The sequence below is a fragment of the Thermobia domestica genome, chromosome 5 (assembly GCF_964235325.1).
Source record: "Thermobia domestica chromosome 5, izTheDome1.hap1.1, whole genome shotgun sequence".
In the NCBI taxonomy this organism is placed as follows: Eukaryota; Metazoa; Arthropoda; class Insecta; order Zygentoma; family Lepismatidae; genus Thermobia; species Thermobia domestica.
The window spans coordinates 220636834-220660286 of NC_137458.1; the positions used below are offsets into that span (position 1 = coordinate 220636834).

The 23453-nt window shown below is 34.6% G+C and overlaps 1 protein-coding gene across 1 annotated transcript in view; it reads right to left on the reverse strand.

Moving 5' to 3' along the window:
- The window catches only part of LOC145685399 (serine protease 55-like), a 233772-nt gene extending 215560 nt beyond the window's left edge, over positions 1-18212 (reverse strand). Inside the window, exon 1 of the mRNA XM_081757793.1 lies at positions 18091-18212. Within this exon, the coding sequence (XP_081613919.1) occupies positions 18091-18153 (63 nt within the window). The 5' untranslated portion in view covers positions 18154-18212. The remainder of the gene's footprint in view (positions 1-18090) is intronic.
- Positions 18213-23453: the final 5241 nt, after the last annotated feature.

Genomic DNA, 23453 nt, shown 5'->3' on the forward strand with positions numbered 1-23453 from the left:
TATTTATCTCTTTGTTTATTTAAATAGTGCAAGATTATTTAAAATACTCAGCTATCTAACATGTACCTTCTTCAATTTTTATGGTCCTTGCAAAACGTAGAAAACTAATATTTATTTTTTCGTTTATCTGAGTAGTAAAAACAGTACCTAAATTAGGAGTAAGTTAAAATGGTCTTTTTACGATTTTTCTGTTTAGTACAATTTTATTCCTTTGTTGATTTAAACAATAAAAATGGTGTTGTATAATCAGCTAGTTAAAAAATTCCATCTTCGCATTTTTTTCTCGTTGGTCAATAGTATTCAACTCAATTTTATTGCTTCGTTTTTGTGTGTAATGCAAAAGGTACATAAATTCTGAGCTATGTAAAATGGAATTTCTTCACTGTTTCTGGTTAGTACAAATATATGCCTTTGTTTATTTAAATAGTACAAAATGGTTATAATATTCAGCTAGTTAAAATAGGCCTCCTTTGCTTTTTTCTTGGTCAAAAGTATATAAGCCATTCAAATGTATTGCTTCGTTTGTGTGAGTAGCACGAAAAGTATAACATAGTGAGCTCGTTCGAATGGCATTTCTTTACATTTTATTCTTTGTACAAATTTATTACTTTGTTTGTTTAAGTAGTACACAAAGTATAAAATCATCAGCTGTTTAAAATTTCCCTTCTTCGGCTATTTTTTCTGCTTGTTCCAAAACATAATATTCCTCTCAAATTTATTCCTTTCATTATTTGAGCAGTAAATAAAGGTTCAGCAATTCTGAGCTTGTTAAAATAGTCTTTACTCGCATTTTCTGGTCAGCAAAAATTTATTCTTTTGTTTATTTAAATAGTACAAGATGATATAAAATACTCAGATATCTAAAATTTCCTTTCTTTGGTTTTTGTTCTGGTCGTTACAAAACATAAATAGCCCACTAATTTTTTTCATTCTTTTATTTTAATAGCATCAAAAAGTATAGAAGTTCTGAGATAGTTAAAATGGCATTTTTCGTTTGTACAAAATTGAATAGGTCTCTCAAATTTATCACTTAGTGTGTTTAAATAGTACAGGATTATATAAAATTCTCTGCTGCTTAAAATGGCATATCGTTGCTTTATCTGCTTGGTACTACAACGAGATTGCATATCTTTTCGGTAAAATACTTCCATTTTGTTTTAGTTATTTTGAGCAACGGCGCTTAAAACTGCACAATTTGTTGATACAAAGAAGAAAATGTAGAAAATATGTTGATTTTATATAGATAATCCTATAATGTCAGTTGTTGAAAAGGAAGTACGTATTTGTCTGTGGTTGCTATGGCAACAGAATAATTCATTCATGAAATATGAGGAATAAATTTAGTAGTATCAAACATTAAATGTGCTTCATTTTCAAGGTATTTAATAAATATTGCAATTACAGATATCGATTAAGGTGTATACCAATTTAATGATTCGAACTGCGGACATATATGTAACAAGTTAAAATCTAAACATAACGTTACAATCCAGATGGTGGTTCCGTCCCGGACATATCTTGACAGTTGCGTGAAGAAAATTAAGCAATCTCAAAAAGACGTAAAAACGGAGTACATTTCGTTGAGAAGTAAATAAAAAATCTATCGCGATCTTAAAATGGAAGTTGAAAGTAATAATGAAGATGCTGGTGGGACGTCAGGTTTGGAGACATCAACAAATCGAGCTAACCTTATAAAACAATTAGGTCAATCTTTGCCGCAACAAATGCAACAAACGGACACTAAATTTGAACAAAACCTTGAGCAAATGGGCACTAGTTTTCAGCAAATAGATATTAAATTTGAACAAAAGTTTCAGCAAGTGGGTACTCTATTTAGCAAATGGATACTCAATTTCACCAAATGTATGCTAGGTTTCAGCAAATAGATACTAAATTTGAACAAATTACACGGGCTGTGACTCAGCGAATGGATAATAAATTAGAGCAAGTAACACAGGATATAAATACTAAATTAGAACGAACCGACTGTATAATGGAACACATGTTGCACAGATTTACAATTGTGAAAAGTGCAGTGGATGCCGTTGAAACGCAGGTTAGTGAACATAGGAACCAAATTAAAGTATTATACGGAGAAATAGACATTATAAACGAAAAGATCATCGCCATTAATATTAAGCCTGATTCGATCATCCACAGGTACCATTTATTCAATGAACCCAGATTAGCAATAGTTGAAAGTGATGTACCGGAAATCTCTTCGGAGAGGGATGAGAGTGTCTGTAGCATGGGGAAGGAAGAAAAGAGACCCCGTTGAATTCATCGCAGGAAAGCCAGATGTGTAAGATCTAATCATACGAAACTGTCTAATAGTAGCAATTATCATTTCAAATTCAGTGAAATACGATATTTAACAAAATATAGTGGAAAGTCGGAAGACATACTTCCCAGTGTGTTTTTAGAAAAATTCGAAGAAGAATACGACTTAATAGAAAATCTAAATTTCTTAAAATTTTACCGTATGTTTTCCTACCACCCTGCTCTGTTTTGTTCAATGCAATCAGGGGGAGTTTATGCAATTATTTAGATTTTAAGAACGCTTTTCTTTCCAATTTTGAGAATGATTTCCAGTTGCCAAACCGAGATGTCTTGGTTCGAAACAGCCGATTTATCACAAAATTGATAAGAATCTAACTGATTTTGTGATTTCTGTATACAATGATTTGAAATTAATTAATTCGTACCAACAAGAATCACGAATTACAGCTTCTATCGGAATACTATTACCTTTTACGTTGCAACAAATACTGATTTCTGCACAATACATTAATTTCAATCACTTTTTTTTTATGACAGTTCAAAATTTTGAAAACCTATCAATCGTGCAAAGTAATAATAATCGAAACCAAGCTAATGATAACCAAGCCAATCATTTTCCAGTTCGAATTATCAATGTCCGTGAAGAATGTATCCCTAATGTAAGAAGTAATCATAGAATCAATTGTACCGGTAATAGAGCTGAACCTAATTACTTATGAAACACGATTAGTAACTATACAGCGTTTAGAAATCAGGCAAACAGTACACCTAATTTTTCTCGAAATAGGTTTCTTAACAATTTTATAAGTGTCAGAAGTTATCAAAATAGAAACCAAACTTCTGGAGAAATACCTAATATATAGAATTATACTCAAGACTGCGCCACTCAGTGCAATTGAAAGGAATAATTTGGTAATGGCAATTTAAACTAGATGTGGCTGACTTGGGACGGCAAGAATGTTCAGCAACTTATTCGCAAGAATGTTTAACTGTAAATAAAACTAATCTTAAGACTTTGGATCTTAGTGGTAATTCCCAATATATACCCATTGGTAATTGTCATTGGATGTTTGATGATGAGATAGAAGATGTATGCACACCCCGATAATGACTTTGTTTTCTTGAAAACATTTACTACAGCTAAAATGCATGTGAAAATTAATGATATTCCACTTCAAGCTTTGATTGATACAGGAGTCAGTGTATCACTACTTTCATATTCCTTTTGTCGGAAACTTACAAAAGAATATCCCAACCCTAGATTGCAGAAAATGATAATTTAATTCTGATTGATTACACTGGTAAACATAAGAAAAGGGTTATGGGAAAAACACAAGTGGTAATTGCAAGACGGGATTATGAAATCTCAATTCCCATTTAGATAATTAATGAATTAAACGAAAATGTACTGATATGTTTAGATTTTCTTACGCAATTACGTACTTTTTTAGATTTTGAAAATAAAATATTCTAAATACATACCATTCACGATAAAATTGTTCAAAATTTAATTCCTATTCGCGATCACATTGCTTGCCAGTGTCTATCCTTTACAAACCATGTTCTTTACGTAAATAAGTGCAATTATAAGGAAAAGGTTATTATGGATCATGGATGGGAGAAACCTTTTACTGACAACAGTGATCATTCATTTCATAGATGTGCTTATGAAAATATAACAACGTAAATAATACTGATAAAATTTTTGTAGTACAATTCAAGAATATCCTCTATGAACATAGAAAGGTGTTTTAATAGAGACCGGGATGTTGTAAAGATTTCGTGTACGATTTGAAGTTGATACAGAAAGCCCAATAGTAACAAAGCCATACAATATACCTTACATATTTAGGGAAAATGTAAGAATACATATTTCAGAAGTTTTGCAAAACGGAATAATAAGTCCTTCACAAAGTGTTCATTTTAACCCGCTACATGAGGTACCTAATAAGGATGGATCTAAAAATAGTGTTAGATTTGAGAAAGTTAGATAAACGTAAAATTACAACATGTGAGATATTCCCCAGTGGAAGAAATCCTTAGAACGTTGCAAGGAAATACCATATTTGGAAACGATCTCGTGATGGCATATAAATAGATCGTGTTAGGAACAAATTGAAGACCTTACACTGCTTTTTCTTGTTTTAATTGATGGTAGTGCTGCCTTAGCATCTTGTTTAAATAACGGAATGGGACAAGATCATCGTGCAATTGTGATTTCTATGCCGATGATATTTTAATCATGGGGAAAACTCCTAAAGATTAATTAGAAAACTTAGATGCAGTTGTGGAGCGTTTGCAGAAAGCAGGCTTAACCGCAAATATAGGAAAATCAAAATTTTTGAGGGAATTCATTGAATTCTTAGGTTATTCTACAGACGCTCAAAGAATGTCTATTAGTGAATCCAAGATACAAGCCATAGGAGATCTACCCTTTCCCACTAACTTCAACGAAACACGTGAAGTTCGGGGATTGTTTTACTGGTTTAGAAAATCAATACCTCGATTTGCAAAGATTGCTCAACCGCTATTCTCAATAACAAAAATGGAATCCCATAACAATGAGGTAATTTACAGGAACACAGTCCTAACAAATTAAAAAAAACATTACTGTGGAAAGTATTCGTCTAAATCATCCTAAATATGATCGTTGTTTCTATGTTCAATGTAATGTTTTATCAGGAATTTCAAGCATATTATTTCTACCAAATCCAACCACAGATGAACCAGCTGTTATTTACTGTGCGAGTCGAACATTGGAAAACGCGAAAAAGAGATATTCGACTACAGAAATCGAGTTACCTGCTACATGTTTTGCTCTACAAAAGTTCGCTCCATACACCAGTGGCTGCCATTTTATAGTCCCAACTGATCATACAACATTAGTCATTTTAAAAAAGTACAAGTATATAATATTCGTTTATTAAGGTGGTCTTTAGAACTTCAATCCTTCGATTTCGATGTACAGTACATTAATGGAGTTAGTAATGTCCCCGTCGATAATTTATCTTGATTATTTCCAGATGACAATCATCAAATTTTATCTATAAACGGTTTTAAAATATTACAAGATGAAATAGCTAAGATATCTATATGAGAATTGAAAGAGCAACAAAGGAAATATGAGTGTTATGCCAAAATTACACAACATCTAATACCTTGCGCTAAGTATTGTGATTGTCCTCGTAATTGGGATGCAATGTATCAATTGCTTGATGGCGTATTACTGATTAAGGATTTCACATATAAAAAACAGAAAGAAGATTTGTATTCCACAGGTATTAGTGCCTCCAATTCTGAAAGCGTATCATTACGATTTTGGACATTTCGAATATTTGAAGGTATACTCATTAATTAGCAATTCCTTTTATTGAAAACAATTACGAACTCAGATCAAAAGATACATCAACGATTGTGAAGAGTGTATGAAAATTAAACATAACTATCCGTCTATATATAAACCTATGCTGTCAATCATTCCTGAATTAACTATTCCTTCATTTCTGTGGATTTATATGAACCTCTTCCTCGAGCACATACAGATGATTTTTTTTTCATTTTACCGTTATGGATATATTCACGAGATATTTAGTCGCATATCCTCTACGGAAAGCAAATTCATCTGCGGTTGTACATCGAATTTTGAATATATATATATATATATATATATATATATATATATATATATATATATATATATGCCTCATTGTGGCGCAATTGAGCATATCCTCTGTGATGATGGTGGACGATTTTGCAGCAATTTATTCATTCGTGCAATGAACGATGTTAACATCAAAGTGCAGTTTGTTACACCGTATCACCTAAGTAGTTCTGTTGTTGAAAATGAGCATCGAAATCTTGGTATGCTATTTAGACACTGCTGTCGGGACAAACACACTGACTAGATTAAATATTTTACAGAATTTGCATACTGTTTTAATTATTTAGTTTCGGATACTTTGGGTGTCGCTCCGGCGAATATTCATAATGGAATAGACATTATAAAGCCAATAGTGCAACATTTTAATATTAAACTCAATGAAGATGATGAAATGGATTATTCACATCATCTCAGTATGGTACATCTTCGTAGGACTCAAACTTTAGTTTACGAAATTAGAAAGTAGAACATCAACAAGCGGGTAAATCTAAAATTAAAATAAATGATCAAGTTTTTGTGAGGCTGTATCCTCAAAGCGACGGATCATTAAAAAGAATTTATAACTTGTGCGATTGATACGCAGGACCTTATTTGTCTACTAAACAAGTTAACCCTAAAGTTTTTGAATTAATGGATGTGAAACGCAATAAATGTTTGGGTTTACGTAATGTTGATGAGTTGAAATAATGGACTAGATCAAAATATGCCAAAAGTAAAGGGATACAATTAATTAAAACGTTATTTCCTTCAGAAGTTTTATCTAATGTTAACATAGAAAATGTTGAATTTTCAGATTAATTCTTAATATGATAATTTCCTTATTTGTGTTATTCCTAAATAGGATATTGAATAATTTGTGTTTTGTTTTATTTTGAGTATTGTTATGATTTCATTGTAATTCACTTCATCTATCAATATTTACATTTCGATTCTTTTGTAATCATCTTAATGATGCACAAGTGGAAGCAATAAGGTATGTAATATGACATTGTCTTTTGATTTAATGTGTTAATGACCTCCGAAGATATTGATTTAAAGAATCTATTTTTGGACCAAAATAATTATTAGGTTGATCGTATTTTTGAATAAGTCCTCTTCGACGATAATTTATAGAATTAAAATATAATTGATTATTAAAAAAATGTAAGATTAGAGTTGATATAAAATGAAATTAATACACGTATTGTAATTTACATACATAGGAGGGTCATTCGGAAAGTGAGGTAACGATGTATGTGAGAATATGTAACGGTCCAGGATATGTGAGAATATGTAATGGTCTTTTTTAAATTGTAACCAATTCAAGAAGTCGTCGTAGGGAGCCATATATACAACGAGATTGTATATCTAATTGGTAAACTACTTCCATTTTCTTGTAGTTATCTTAAGCAACGGCGCTTAGAAATTCACAAATTGTTGATAAGAAGAAGAAGAAAAATAAAGAATGTATGTCGATTTTATATAGATAATCATGTAATGTCCGTTGTTGAAGAGAAGATAGATATTTGTCTGTTTTTGCTATGGCAACAGAATAATTCATTCATGATATAAAAAAATAAATGTTACTAACTAACAAACTAACTAACTCTATGGCGGAGGTTCAGTGCCGCGTTCACAAAAACTCTCCACTGACTTCTATCCTTAGCCAATTGCGTCCAGTTTCTACTTTGTATTCCTATCTCTGCGAGATCCATCTTAATATTATCCTCCCATCTGCGCCTAGGTCTTCCTAATGGTCGTTTTCCTATGGGTCTACCAGTCAAGACTTTGAAAGCGTTTCTACTTTCTTCCATTATAGCTACATGACCTGCCCACCTAAGCCTCCTAGACTTGACGACCCTAACAATGTTGGGTAAACCGTATAAACTATGTAGTTCCTCGTTATGAAGCTTCCGCCATTCCCCATTCTCGTTCCTCTTGGGTCCGAATATTCTTCTCAGGATCCTGTTCTCAAATACTTTCAATCTATGTTCTTCCCTCAGAGTAAGCGACCATGTTTCGCAACCATACAGAACAACAGGCATGATTATCGTTTTATATATTTTAAGCTTCAAATTCCTCGACAGAATTCGCGACGACAAGAGATTTTGAACCGAGTAGTAACACGAATTCCCTGCTTTTAGTCGACATTTAATTTCTTCGTGAATATGATTTTCGTCTGTTAATATTGATCCTAAATATTTGAAAGTATCCACTTTATCAAAAGCATTATTTAATATTTTAACGCCTCCACAATTTGCCGTATTACGGTCCCGACGCACTTCCATGTATTTAGTTTTCTCTGCATTTACTTCTAAACCCATGTCCCTGCAAGCGTTTAATAAGATCTCTGCATTTATTTCTACTGTTCTCCTATCATCCCCTATTAAATTTACATCATCAGCATATGCCATAACCTGGTGAATGCCGTTCAACTCTAGGCCCTGGTTGCTATCTTTGATTTTCCTTATGGCGTATTCCAGCACGAAGTTAAATAATAATGGCGACAACGCATCTCCTTGTTTCAGGCCATTTTCGACGTGGAAGCTCGTGGACAAAAATTTTCCTACCCGGACTTTACTTTGGGATTCACTTAAACATATCTTAATTAATCTAATTAGCTTTCTCGGTATTCCAAGTTCTGTAAGAACGTTGTATAATGTTTCTCTCCTAACCGAGTCGTAAGCTTTTCTAAAATCAATAAATAGTTGATGTACCGGGGTATTGTATTCCCACTTCTTTTCGAGTATTTGGCGAATGGTAAATATTTGGTCGATAGTTGATCGATTTCGTCTAAATCCGCACTGATAATCTCCAATAATTTCATCTGCGTATGGGGTCAATCTTGCTAACAGAATATTTGAAAGGATTTTATAGGATGTTGACAGAAGAGAAATGCCTCGATAATTATTACAGTCAGTTTTGTCGCCTTTCTTGTGAATTGGAACAATGATTGACTCTTTCCACTCTTGTGGCAATTCTTCCTTGTTCCAGATAAGGAGAATGAGTCTGTGTATTTTGTTCCACAATTTTTCGCCTCCAGCTAAAATTAACTCAGCCGGAATTTCATCTACACCCGGAGATTTGTGTTTCTTTAATTTCTTTATAGCGGCTTCCACTTCTATTCGATTGGGTTCTGGAATATACGGTTCTGCGGTGTGTATCTCCTTTTTTCCACGCACATTAGTTTTTGGCTGCGTGTTCAGCAAATCGTCAAAGAAATCTTTCCATTTATTTAAGAGGCTATCCGTAGCAGTGAGAACTGTTCCGTCAGATTTCTTTAATATATAAGCACGAGGTTGATAGCCTTTCTTAAATTCGCTGATCCCCTTATACATGTCCCGAATATTTTTATTTTTACTATTATCTTCAAGTTCCTTAATTTTAGCTTTCAAAAAATCCCGTTTCTTTGTTCTAAAAGTTTTGGAAGTTTCCCGCCTGATATCTGCGAAATTTTTTGTAGTTATTTCATTCGGATTTTGTAGCCACCGTAATTTTGCCTGTTTTCTCTTCTCTGCTAGTTTAATGCATTCTTGGTCGAACCATGGTTTGTTCCTACGTATTTCCACGTGTCCCAATTTTTCTATTGCTGAACTTTTAATTCTATCTCTAATTTCAATCCAAGTATCCTCAACACTAGTGCACTCCGAGTCTTCTAAGACCGAGAATCTATTCGAAACTTCAATCTGGTATTCCTCTCTTACCTGGCTCTCTTCTAATTTCTTTAAATTAAATCTCTCCGTTTTCGGACATTGAATATTACCTTTATTCAATGATAATCTCTCCCGTATTATCGCTACTACCAGGTAGTGATCAGTGTCACAATCAGCCCCTCTAAACGACCGGACGTCAATTATGCTAGATTGTCTTCTTCTATCTACTAAAACGTGATCAATTTGATTATGTGTTTTTCCGTCCGGTGATGTCCAAGTGTATTTATGAACGTCGCGATGTGGGAATTTTGTACTCTTCACGATTAGGTTTTTGGATGTTGCAAAGTTCACGAGTCTAACACCGTTGTCATTACTTTCCTTATGCAAACTTTCGTTCCCTATAATCGGTTTGAAAATATCCTCTCGTCCTACCTTCGCATTGAAATCCCCTAATAGAATCTTCATATGGTATCGCGGGAGTTGGTCAAATATCCGTTGGTCAAATATCCGTTATATCGTCACCCTTATCTTCAGTTGGAGCATGTACATTTAAAACAATAATATCACACCACCGTCCCTTAAGAGTAATAAAAGAAAGTCTGTCAGTAACAAATTCAACCCGTTTAATTGCTGGTAATATTCGTTTGTGAACGAAAAACCCTGTTCCTAACTGGTGATTTTTATTTCCTTCCCCGTAAAAGAACGTAAAATTTCCGGAATTCTCAGATCCATTTCCTTCCCACCTAACTTCCTGAACTCCTACTAAGTCCATCCTGTATTTCTCTAACTCACTCGTTACAGATTTTAACGCGCCTGCCCTATAAAGACTTCTAATATTCCATGTTCCAAATCTCATGTCCATTTTCTTTTGCTGATGTCGTGCCAAGTTATCAGTCCTTGTCCGAGGCTTTTGTGAATGTTTCTGAACAAGTACCTTTACCTTTTTTTACAGGATGAGGGTGTTAGCCTTACCCAAACCCCCAAGCTGGAGGACCACTCCTAGTCGTCGAGAAAAAAATAAATGTTAGTTGTGTCAAACGTTTAATGTTCTTGATTTTCAATATATTTAATACATATTGAAATTACAGATAACAACTAAGATGTTTAATCATGTTTATCAACTTAGTGATTCGAACTAAGGACATATAAGTAACAAGTCAAATTATACATATAACGCTACAGTATAAATTTATTTTTTCGTTTATTGAATAGCCCAAAGGAGTATAAAGTACTCATCTATTTAGACTGGCCCTTCTTAGGTTCTTTTTTCTCGCAAACACAAAATTAAATAAGCCACTCAAATTTATTCCTTCTTAACTTGTTTTTCTGCTTAGTAAAAATTGAATTGGTTACACAAATTTATCCGTCGCCCCGTTTTACGGGTTATTTAAGATGAAACATTTGGTACTTTGGCGTCGATGGTCAGTGCTTTTGGGATATATAGTAGTTTGTGATCTATTACGAAATGTGGAAACTGAACCTCAATACGTTGATCCGTTTACGAGCTTTCTGGTTTAAATATTTGGCCTGTGGCCTCGATGTTCAGTACTTTTTGGACATGTAGTAGTTGGTGACCTATTACTAAATGTTGAAACAGCACCTCAATATGTTGCTCCGTATACGAGTTATTCTTGTTTCAAAATTTGACCTTTGACCACAATGATCGGTACTTTTGGGAAATGTAATAGTTGGTGACCTACTACTAAATGTGGAAACATCTCAATGTGTTAATCTGTTTACGAGTTATTCTGGTTCAAATATTTGTTTTTGACCTCGTTGGTACAGTACATTTGGTACATGTAGTAGTTGGGGATCAATTACAAAATATGGAAACAGCACCTCAATATGTTGCTTCGTTTACGAGTTATTCTGGTTTAAATATTTGAGCTTTGACCTTGATGGTCAGTACATTTGGGACATATACTACTAGATGAATGCTTATGTATTTTCTGCTATGTTACGTAAGGGTTGATAACAGGGGACTAGTACATTCCTCTTGTTGGTTCATATTTTCTGCTGTATTAAATAGGGGTTAAAAAATAGGTCATACTCTTTTACGCATAAGGAGTTGTGAAAATAGATGTATTTAGCCTTTGTGTAATTTCTGGTTGCATTGTTTTAAGTAATCTCTGTTGTGTTACGTTGGGGTTCAGAAAAGTATTCATAAAAAGGAACGAGTACATTCCCATTATTCTCTGTTATGTTAGTAGTCGTTGTTATGTTACATAGGAATGCTCTGAAACAGTGATGTACAAGAAAAAAACAAAGTTTTTCTTCTCGCTAAAGATGAAAAAAGATATTGAACTTTATAAAGTTATTATAGATGTCAGGTTTGCTTGCGCAAAGAATAATAGCTCTTTCTTCTGCTGCCATCTATGGATGTTGAAGTTAATGCAGCATAGCGCTCGGCGCAGTGTAAAAGGTAATCATCTTTGTGACAACATTTTAAATTCTTAGTTTGCAAAATGTTGCGTTGATTTACAAATTATTGATGAAGATAAAGTATTCTATGGGTTTGTGAATGGTTAATAGAGAATTTGGAGCTGACTCTATTTTGCACCTTCTCATTTTCTGTTGTTTCAACTGAGAGTCATTTTCTGATTCTCTATTAATTATATGATAGTGATAATGTTAATGGTAGTGTTCAATTGTATTCATTCTTAACATCCTACTCTAAATTTAAATTAGTATATGTGATTTGTAATCTAAAAAGTACGGGCAACGTCAACACGGTAGTATTACGCACGTTAGGAATTTTCTACTCCCTTTCGATATTTCTTTGTATGACCTGTTAGTTGTTGAATATTTATATCGTTGTTGTTTTTTAGTTATTATTATAATAAATTGTTTCATATCGAAAGGTGGATTTATATTCAAATTCCGGTTCCTGCAACTAAGCCTCCAGCCAGGTTCATTTAACATAATCACTAGGCCTGTAGTGCTGTAAGTACCTACCAGCGCCGTTACAGCTGCTAAAATAGGCCTATGCGTTTGTAGTCTCTGTACTAATAGTCTTATGTAACTTTTGCTATGTCAAAATAGAGTTGGAAAAATAAGCCAAACTCTGCTATGTTCCATAGTGTTATCTCTGATGTGTTACATAGGAGTTGAAAAATATTCCTGTCATTGTCTTAAGTAATTTCCGCTATGTTAAAATACGGGTTCAAAAAGTGGTAAGAGTAGAATACAAGTACACCCATAAATTGAGTCTTAAAAACAGTTTACTATACCTGGTCAAATCTCTGCTATGTTAAATAATGTTGGAAAATGTGTTCATAGTCTAATGCTATGTAGCCTTTCTTGTGTGATATCTACTATGTTATATAATGAAATTGGTATACCATAGGTGTGATTATAGTCTTTGCTATGTTACATAGGAGTGCTGTCAAAATAGTCTCTGTGTTCATTGTCTTACGTAATTTTTGCTATGTTAAAATAAGTGAGGGAAAATGAGCCAAAATATTTTATTAGCTCTGCTACGTACTTGTAGTCTTATGTAGTTTTTTCAATGTTAAATAGAGGTTGGAAAATATGTTCATGTTGTTTTATTTGCTCTGCTATGTTAAAATAGGCGTTGAAAAATAAGACATACTTTTTTATTAGTTCTGCTATGTTACATTGTCTTATGTAATTTCTGCTATGTTAAATAGGCGGGTGGAAAATGTGTTCATTTTCTGCTATGTTCGTAGACACTGTGTAATTTCTGCTATGTTAAAATAATGGTTGGAAAAAAGCTCATAACAGGGAAAGAGTACACCCCTAAAAGGGGCTGTAAAAGGGAACGAGTACACCCCTAAGAACTGGTCATATAAGAGAACGAGTTTTCAGAAAATTCGATTCCACAGCAGGGTGTTCGACTTCAGGGGTTTCCATAGCTGGGGGATATGAGTGGCATCACGTATCGTGCGAAAATGGAAAATTGAGACCTTGCTATCGGGGCCATGGAAAAAAAGTGTTATTTAGTGTAGTGTGAGTCATATGCCGCCCATCTACTGGCGTTTTCAAGAAATGCGAGTGGTGCAATGTCCGGGGTGTATGGCAGATGTTATTTTGTTTCCCCGTGTGGATTAGCTTTGCCCCGTAACAGGAGGACTGGCTCTAGAGTTTTTTATTAATGCTAGAAAATACGGTGATATAAAAAAATTGAGAGGTCTATTGAAATAGATTTTGTACCCACCCTGTACTTCGTCGTGGACGCTGCAGTAGTCTCAAATACGATACTCTAAACAGGCGAAGGAGAGTGCGCTCCGCGCAGCACCTCAAAAACTAGCCATAAATCTAATATCATCTTGTTGAGCTCTACGAAATTGATTAAATAGAAATTTTGATTGTTCTCTTTCTTTACGTGCAGAGTACAATTTGCAATTCTCCTGTTGTAACAGAAAACTCGACTCTTGCTGAAAAACAAGTGTGTGGCCACGGATATGTTAAATAGGAACTGCAAAAATATGCTATACCCTTCTAAAAATCGCTACATGCAAGGGATAAAAAGGATTTACTTTGTTATGTTACATAGCGGTTCAAAAGTATAAATACTAGTCATTCTCTTCTCTGCAATGTTACATAGGGTTAACAAAAATGTGCAAGTAGCTTGTTCGTAATAGTCTGTTATAATTTGTGTTATGTTTGCAGTCTGCTCATGTGTAATTGGAACCTTTACTCTCACTGTAACCGACATTGGAGCGACACATACATCTCCAAATGCTCTGCAAATGATATATGTTTGTGTGCGTGCCCTAGCGAGATAAAGTTTTAAGCCCCACGACTATGACGAATAAGCTAAATGGGCGGTTTATCCACCACACGCGAGATGAGAGTGAACTTCCGAGCCATCGCATCTCTTTTATTTTTAAATCCATGCTCTACTATGTTCCCACTGTCTATTTTCAAACCAATACGGGTAAATGTTTTATATTATTTAGGGAATAAAAAATAGGTCATAGACTTTTATAAAGATCACAAAACCCCCGCCAATGTGATACTCGTTCTTGTATGTTCGTAGTCTGATGTTGTGTGTAATTGGAATCAAAACTGTACTTTTTCTGTGCATCAGTGTAACTTGTACTAAATTGGAACCGAATTTGGCACTGTAATTTTATTGACCATACGCTACCAAAGGCTCCGTGAACCCTTTGTATGTCTGTGTATGAGCCGAAAAGCAATTTTCAAGCTTAACGTCCCATAAATATGTCAAATAAGCTAAAGAGGATGATATGCGAGGTGAGAGCGAACCACTGGGCCACCGAAGCTGATTTTCGTAATCACCAGGTTCGAAAACCCCCATATACCAAGTTTCAATCAATTCGGTTAAAATTGTCATATAAAGGGCATATCCCACATAAACTATAAGAACTATGTAAAAATAAATATGATGTACGTAATCAGCATGTTCGCAATCCTCTTTATACCGAGTTTAATCTAAATCAGCTAAATTGTCGAAAAAGGGTATATCCCACAGAAACTATAAGACCTATGTAAAAATAAAAATGCTATTCGTAAGCAGCATGTCCAAAGACTCCTATATACCGAGTTCCATCCAAATCGGCTAAAATTGCCATAGAAAGGGCATAACTATAAAAACTAGGTAAAATAAATATTGTATTAGTAATCATCGTATACGAGCTTTATGCAAACTGGTTTATGACGGAAAGTTTTATATACCAGGTTTCATCCAAATCTGTTATAATTGTTATAAAAAGCCGTTCGGCCATAAGCTATAAGCCATCTAAGCTATACGTCATAGTCATAAAACACCACAAAAACACCGCAGCCAATGTCATACTCGTGCTCTCCTGTGTGTTATCTTAACCGGAACAGGAACATTAATCGGAATCCTAACTGTAATGTTTCTGTGTGTGCCTGTTGTTTCTACTAAATTGGAACTGTAATTTTCTTGGGCATGCGCTACCAAGTGTTCCGTGAATCATGTGTTTGTGTGTGTAAGGGAGAATACTATGTGCGTGCGAACACACGAAAACGTGTGCGTATGAACCACTGATGTACTATGTTCAATAGGGGGTGGTATGTGTGTTCATAGTATTATGGTGTAGCCTCAGAATTCTGTTGGTGCTGCCGCAGTGTTCAGTCGGAACTGGGAGTAGGAGTTGGAACGGTAATTCCTACTTAAATGGAACTGCGCATGTGTAACTAAGTGTGTGTGTGTGTGTGAATGAAAACCGGCCATAGTCTTTTATAATGGTTCAAAAAAGGGGCTGTAACAGCCTTCTCGTTGCGTAGGGTGCTCCTTGGGAACCGGTTCTGGTACTGGAACTTAGGTCGGAACAGGAACCGGAACCAAAACTGGAGGAGGAACTGGAACAATATTTTAATACACCTCCAAGTGCTCCGTACATCAACTGTTTGTGTGTGTGTGTGTGTGAGAGAGAGAGAGATAGAGAGAGAGAGAGAGTGGGAGCGAACCACTGCTCTACTATGTTCAATAGGAGTTGGAATATGTTCTCCTCATAGTCCTATGTTGGAGCCTTTGTATGTTGTGATCTGCAGCTGTTGTGTTCATTCGGAACCGGAAGTGGGAGTCTGGAACTGTAATTTCAACTGCGCATACGTAAACAAGTGTGTGTACTATGTTATTTAGGGAATGAAAAATAGGCCATAGTCTTTTATAGCGGTTAAAAAAAGAGATCGTAACAGCCTACTCGTTGCGTAGTCTGCTCCGAAACAGGTATTGGTACTGAAACTTGAGTCGGAACAGGAAGCGGAATTGCTTGCGCATATAGGTATTCGGAGCCTTTCTTGTGTAATCGCTACAATAGGTCACAGTCGTAAAAGGGTACTCATTGCGTAGTCTCCTCCGGAGCAGCAACTCGCACTGCAACCGGAACAGTTTGTTCATGCGCTACTAAGTTCTCCGTAAACCAAGTGTGTGTGTGAGAGAGAGGATACTACGTGCGTGCGAAACCACGTACACTGGGAGCAAACCTCTGCTCTACTATGTTCAATAGAAGCTGGAATGTGTGTTCATAGCCGTATGTTGTAGCCTTTGTATGTACATAATCTGCTATGTTGTAGTCTGCTGCTGGTGGTGGTGTGTATAATCGGAACCGTAAGTGAGAGTTGGAACTGTAATTTTTCTACACATGCGTGTGTGTTGGAGTGCGCGTGTGTGTTGGTTACTGCAGCGGGATTAAGTTCTCCGTAAATCTGATGTTATATTTTCATTTCTGCTCTACTATGTTGCCATCGTTTTTTTTAACATCAAAAGTGCTCTTAAACGAGAGCGACTACACCCCTGATGTTTTAATTGTTCAAAAACCACTACCGGCAGTGTCATGGTCGTTGTACTATGTTCATAGTCTTGCTGTTGTGCGTAATTCGAACTGTAATGTTTCTGCGCATGCTTGGTCCTGTGATATTCATAGATATAAAAGTCTGGTCTTTGCGCGTTGTCTGCTCCTGAGGACCCGGAACAGGTACTGGAACATGAGTCTGTACAGGGATCGGAGCAGGAATCGAAACAGTAATCGGAACCGGAACATGAACCGGAATAGTTTTCGCATGCGCAGTAGATCAAAAAAGTTCGTCAAGTGTCACCACCTTACTTACGACTGTATGCTCATAATTTTCTTAGTAAAGTAAGTTATTTTAAAACATATTTAAATTACTTTTCAGCATTTCAATTTTCAAACACAATTAAAATGTGGAGAATTCAACTATAAATTTAGTATGGAGCAAATTTAAAATAACTATGCAGCGTTTATCTAGACATGGCTCAAACCGAAAAATTACAAACACATGTACATTTCGCATATGTTTTCGTAGAAACCGGCCTTGCTTTAGCTTAAGATACCTTATTAGAATCTCCGACCATAATACATATGTTTTCAATATAATATTGCGCTGATGATGCATATCTCTGTAGCAGAAATACTCAGAAAATGTATTTTCTTATTTTAGATTTTAGTAATGTAATTTTAGATCACTTTTCACATTCAAGTAATACTGAATGTATGTCTCTCCTTGAACACATGATTTAAAACAATTTAGTAAAGACAATGGTATCAGGCTGCAAAATCATACTGTAATAGCTGAAGTGAAGAGGACGAGAATGTAATAAAAAGATAAACTATTTCCACAGAAATATTTCAATATAGAAAGTTCACATACTTGAACAGCCATGATTATAAAACCATATGAAATTAGAAATACGTACATTCATTATTTTATTAATAATATTTGAAACTGAATTGCATATAAATTACTGCCATTAATCTAGAGCTTCTGAGAATCATTCCTGGTAATGTGTGTGCTGGTAAAGTTTCATCCAAAAAATATTAAGTCAGAGAGCGTCAGTTCTAAACCCCAATATTTCGAACTGCTCAATAGTTACTCAGTACGAAAGAATATTTACAATACATATCAACACTATTTTTCTTTGAACAATTTTATGTATTTGTTTCAGTAGATAGTGTGGAAACTTCAATACAAAATAATAAAGAGATTATTCTATTTCCTCTTTACTATAGTCCCAAATATCTGAAAATTCAATTGGCTACTTACCTCCATGAAATGCACAAATAATATAGTGTAGTATGACAGAAGAAGGAATACAACTTGTTTCATTGTAATTTCTATTGACACAAGAAATTTTCAGTGGTATTCGCACATACTGAATATGTCTGGGATTCGTGAAAAGTAAAGGTTTTATTTCTTTTTAAATGAAGCATGTTTCACAAACTTTATCAACATGTGATATGGCTTTTGAACACAATAGTATTTTCAGTTGTTTGGCGTTTATAATAATCATGAAAGTTTTGACGTTGAACGCATTCACAACTATAAATACTGGTATCTGCCTACAGTCTGATGTGAACTTACCGTATTAAGTCAGTATGTTAAATATATATAAATTTATATAAAAGAAAAATGTAATATTGTGATGAATATTTTACGAGATAATATTATAGCGCAACTTACATCATAGACACAATTTCAATTATTAGATTGGTGTCAATTTTGCGTAAAATAACGCAGGTGAGTTTAACAACTTCGTATAAACTGTGACTCCTGACTTACGTAAATGGATTAAACATAACCAACAAATGTGGTATTCACTCTATTAAACAGATCGATTGCGTTCTTACCTATTTAACTCAGAATTAAGTTATCGACGTTTTACAATAAACATAGTTCTTTTTTTATAGCAGTAATAGGTACTCAGACTTGTAAGTGTCCTTCAATACTTTTCTTATAAAATATTATAACTAAGAATAACTGTTGTTAAATTATTTTTTCAGAAATATCTCGGTTGGAATTACTGTTCGGAGGTAAAGAAGTATCCGTCTAAATGAACTCAAAGATATGAGCTCAAAACCCTGTATGTTAGAATCTAAAAAAAAGAACACTCCCTCAACAACTCTCTCTATGAACCAAACGCTTCAGTAATAAGAGGACATTATTTTAAACAAATTATATTAATTCCTTTACATAAACGTTTCCTAAATCGTTATATAGTCAGCAATTTAATGTGTGATCAAAAAAGTTAACAAAATATAAAAATCTAATAGCTGAATGAAATCAATTGAAAGTTATAAACTCCTGTTAAATCCCATCTTGCAATCTGGTGCTTGTGTTTCCCTTTTAAATGTATCGTTGCGTGATAACAATTCTCTGTGATCATTATTACTGAAATGGTTATATTATTTTGTGGGATGTTAATCAGGTACATATAATATTACAATTGATGTCATCAAGTTTCCCAACAACGTCCTTCAAAGTCACTTTGTCGTTTAATAATTATTGAACCAATATATCGATCTTAATCCAATTTCCTACATAGATGACGTTCCGGCATGGAATGACTTTAATCATTTCTTTTGGACTGTACTGCGTCTGGAGAGAGGCGGGGCAGATATATAATAATAAACAAAACTTGAAAAGGGCTTAAGCCAGGAACCGATCAAATCTACGACATATGTGATGTTCAGGACTAGGATGTTTTTATCATTTCACTTAGACGGTGCAACGTAGGAGAATGGGATGGAGAGATCTAGAAATATACATAAAAGCAAAAGTGGTTATGGTGGAAACTCAATAATACTTGAACCCCTCACCGATTTCGTTCCAATTTTCAACATTTCCAATTTCCACTTGTATATAGAAAATTGGGCGAAAATGTCCGATACTAGTGTCGAATCGATAAGGTTTCGGGATTACAGAGGTGATAGTGAAACTTTCCATCCTGTTCAAACTTAAATTTACCGCTTTATGTCCGAAAGGATACTTATTCCCCCCTTGCAAAGAACAGGTGTTCTGTTAACATTATATATTTTAAAATTAAATCGTGTAATATTACTGTAGTGACAACTACAAACTAATATACATGGTTTTACTGTACAGCAAGGCCTCCCGTAAGTACTAACCCAGATTTCTGACATACATAATAAGTTTCATTGTATATGTTTCTTGTCTTTTTTAATACAATCCACAAAAAATACTAAAACAGCCAATGTCAGTAAACCACTGTTCCAACCTTTCTATATTTTGAAAGTTTGCTGAAATACTTTCGATCAACCTTGCTGGGCAACCCTGCTAGTAATTCAAAAATGATATACATAATTCACAATGCGTTTTGAATATCATGCAAATCTTTACCTTTCAGAAACATGGGGTAATAATACTGCAAGTTTTGGAAGTGAAAGAAAGGAATTTTCCTGGAAATATATGCTATTCTCAACCATAAGGTGCAAAGTTCATTTATAGACTTTACTGTGAAATGCTAATAGTTTGGAAAGTGAAACAAAGTCCTACATTCAGCTAATATTTTGCGACGATGTTTATAATATGCAATTATATTTTTTTTTCTTTAAAATGTATATTTTACTCAAAATTTAAACATTTTAAATCCTAACATTTCAAAATCATTTTCTTCTGCTTTTGTCTAGAGCTTAGTTTTTGAAAATTAATTTTATATACCTTTTATTTTGAACGTACAATTTTGTAAATGTTTGGAAATGGAACTCAGAATATTGTGTTTATATGTATATTATTCATTTATATTCTTCATTTACATTAATATTACATTAAAGAGAAAGATTAGTGAATCAAAATAGTATGAATAAAACCTAATTTTCATTACTTTGAATTAAGTCATAATATTTTGTTTAAGATAGAATAAGAGTTCGAAAATAGTACGATTGAGACAGGATGGTTACTTCAAATAGAATTATTTCAATATCTACAGTATAATGTGGTTTGAAAAAATAGATTAAAATTAAGATATGCTTTTGTACTCAGTAACATTATCATGGAAAGGATAAGTACGAGAAGCAATTCATATTAAATAGAATAACAACATAATAGAAAAAGAATTAAATTTATGCTACAACTCAATGTTTTAAGCGTTGTTTTATTTTGGATTCTTTTTATTATCGTTGTAACAATGCTCTAATTTTTAATAAAATTCGATAAATTACAATTTACTACTGAATAATTTGCAATGTTGACATGGCTATATTTTATTGCTTATAATAAGAAACTCAGGAAGAAGCTCACTCTTGAAAACTAGAAATTGAATAAAGAAATTCTACACAGAAAAGCAAATGTACTCCATGCGCAATGATATGCTCAGCAAATACTATTTACATTTTAAAAATTTATACACTTCTACTCCACACAATTGAGTACAATTAAGGAACCTGGGTATTTCAGGCTTCTTGCTGTTTCTGAAATATCGAAACAAGGATTAAACACTAGTTTAAGAGTTTCCTTCCTGCCTTTTTCAGAAACAATCTTTATGGAGTAAGGCCCCGATAAAAAGCGCTATACAACGGTTACCAACAATGTTCTGGCATTTTTTGTATAGATCTGTATTCAATTGGCTCTCACACCATGAGTTAAATGTGAATGGAGATAAGGTGAAGAACAGTTGTTGTTCTGTGAATATCCAACATACTATCTGGTTGTTCCAGTTCAGTTACACTGCGAACTAGCATAAGGACAGAGTAAGCATGGGCCTCCACAGAGCATCATAAGGGCTTGTATGTTATCCAAGTTCAATCTGGTGTCAAACGTTGCTGCAGCAGGGCGGATGATATTCCAAGCCTTTAGGGAGAATGCCGTGAATACGTAGACAGTGCAGCGGTGATGTAAAATGTTTAAGGATGGTGAAGAAACGCTCTGAAACGTAGCATATGCCGGAAGAGCAACATATGTACAAAATTAAACGTTCACTTAGGAATTAAGTCAAATAGTGACGAGAAATATGAGGAACTGGGACTACAATTCCGTGTGAGTGGAGAGAATATTCAGCACCAAATCCACCAACGTGTGAAGCGCAATAAGTTGGGTCGATGTTTTCCACACGAATTGACTCCGGGCTAGCAGACAACGAAAGCATATACCTGTGTTTCTTTGCTGTTCCGTCTGAGGAAGGAACCATTTCTGGATAGGGTGTTGACATGTGATGAGATGTAGCTCCTATACTAAACTCCATGGCGCTTTCATCACTGATTACCATGCCACTTACCGGTTCCAAAACAGCAGAAACCAGCAGTTCACCAGAAGAAGGTCCTCCTCTGTGTTTCGTTGATGGCTCGCGGCATCTTGAATCGGGAACTACTACCAGCTGATCAGAGCATCAATGCGACTGTGTACTGTCAAGAGTTGAACAGTGTTCTAGAAGAAACTCAAACCTCTGGAGTCAGCATTTCTGAATCGGAAAGGAGTCCTCCTGTTAGAGGACAACGTAAGCCCCACCAAGATTACCCTTCTAACCCTTGGATGGAAAAAACTATTTCATCCTCCATACTCCCTAATCAACGCACCGTCCGATTATCACCTGCTACAGTACTTGGACAATCACCTTAGAGGACGGCAGTTTAAATCAATAGTAGAGTTGCAAAAATATACTTTATACCTTCTTCGCTTCATGGCCCAGGAAGTTTTACCGTGATGGAATCCATGCCCTTCCAGAACATTGGCAGATGTTAGTCGATGCTGTTAGAGATTTTTGTTGATCTTCCAGGCACGTCTTAGTTAGCATATGGATGTTCAAATTTGGTGAGTGGAAAAGTGACAGAACGTTCTTGGTTACCTTTGTATTTTTAATAAATCAATGTGTAGCGAGTATACTTCTCACCAACCTTTTAGCACGATTTTAATGTGTTATTACGATATCAATGGTTTGACCTAAAAACGTAAATTTGCGCATTTTTGGTTTGAAAATGTATATAAACACAGAAATCAAACTAATTCTGCGGAAGCTTAATGTTTGTCCAAGAGCCGATTTGCGACACATAATACAGATTTTACTCTTTGTTAATAACTATTGACAAATACCAGTAAATTTTATTCACCTCCGGTTTTCGTAGACTGTTGCGGATGATGTTAGTATGTTCTCTCGCAGAAGCACATATTGCTGTTTATTACAGTTTTCGTTCTCTAGAGCCCAACATTGAAACCTGAAGTAGTTGGTTTACACCACTTTTGATTTGAATGGAGATATAACTGACGGTAACTAGGTTACTTTTCTACTCCCCATTCACAACAAAAGCCTTTTCTGAAAATAGACTTTCATAACGCTTTTAATGAATTGAACCGATACGCTATGCCATTCACAGTTAAAACTAATTTTCCATCGATTTATCACTATGTATATCAATGTTATGCGCAACCAAGTAACCTATTTCTAGGTGATAAGATTATACTCTCGCAACGTGGAGTACAACAAGGCGATCATGTAGGTACCGCTTTGTTCGCCATGACAATTCAGTCCATAGTGTCTAGGATTAACACTGAATTAAATATCTGGTACTTAGATGATGGCGCTATAGCAGGAGGTCCTGACACAGTTATAAGTGAACTACATAATATTCGAACTATGGCAGCAGACATCGGACTACACTTAAATTTTATGAAGTGTG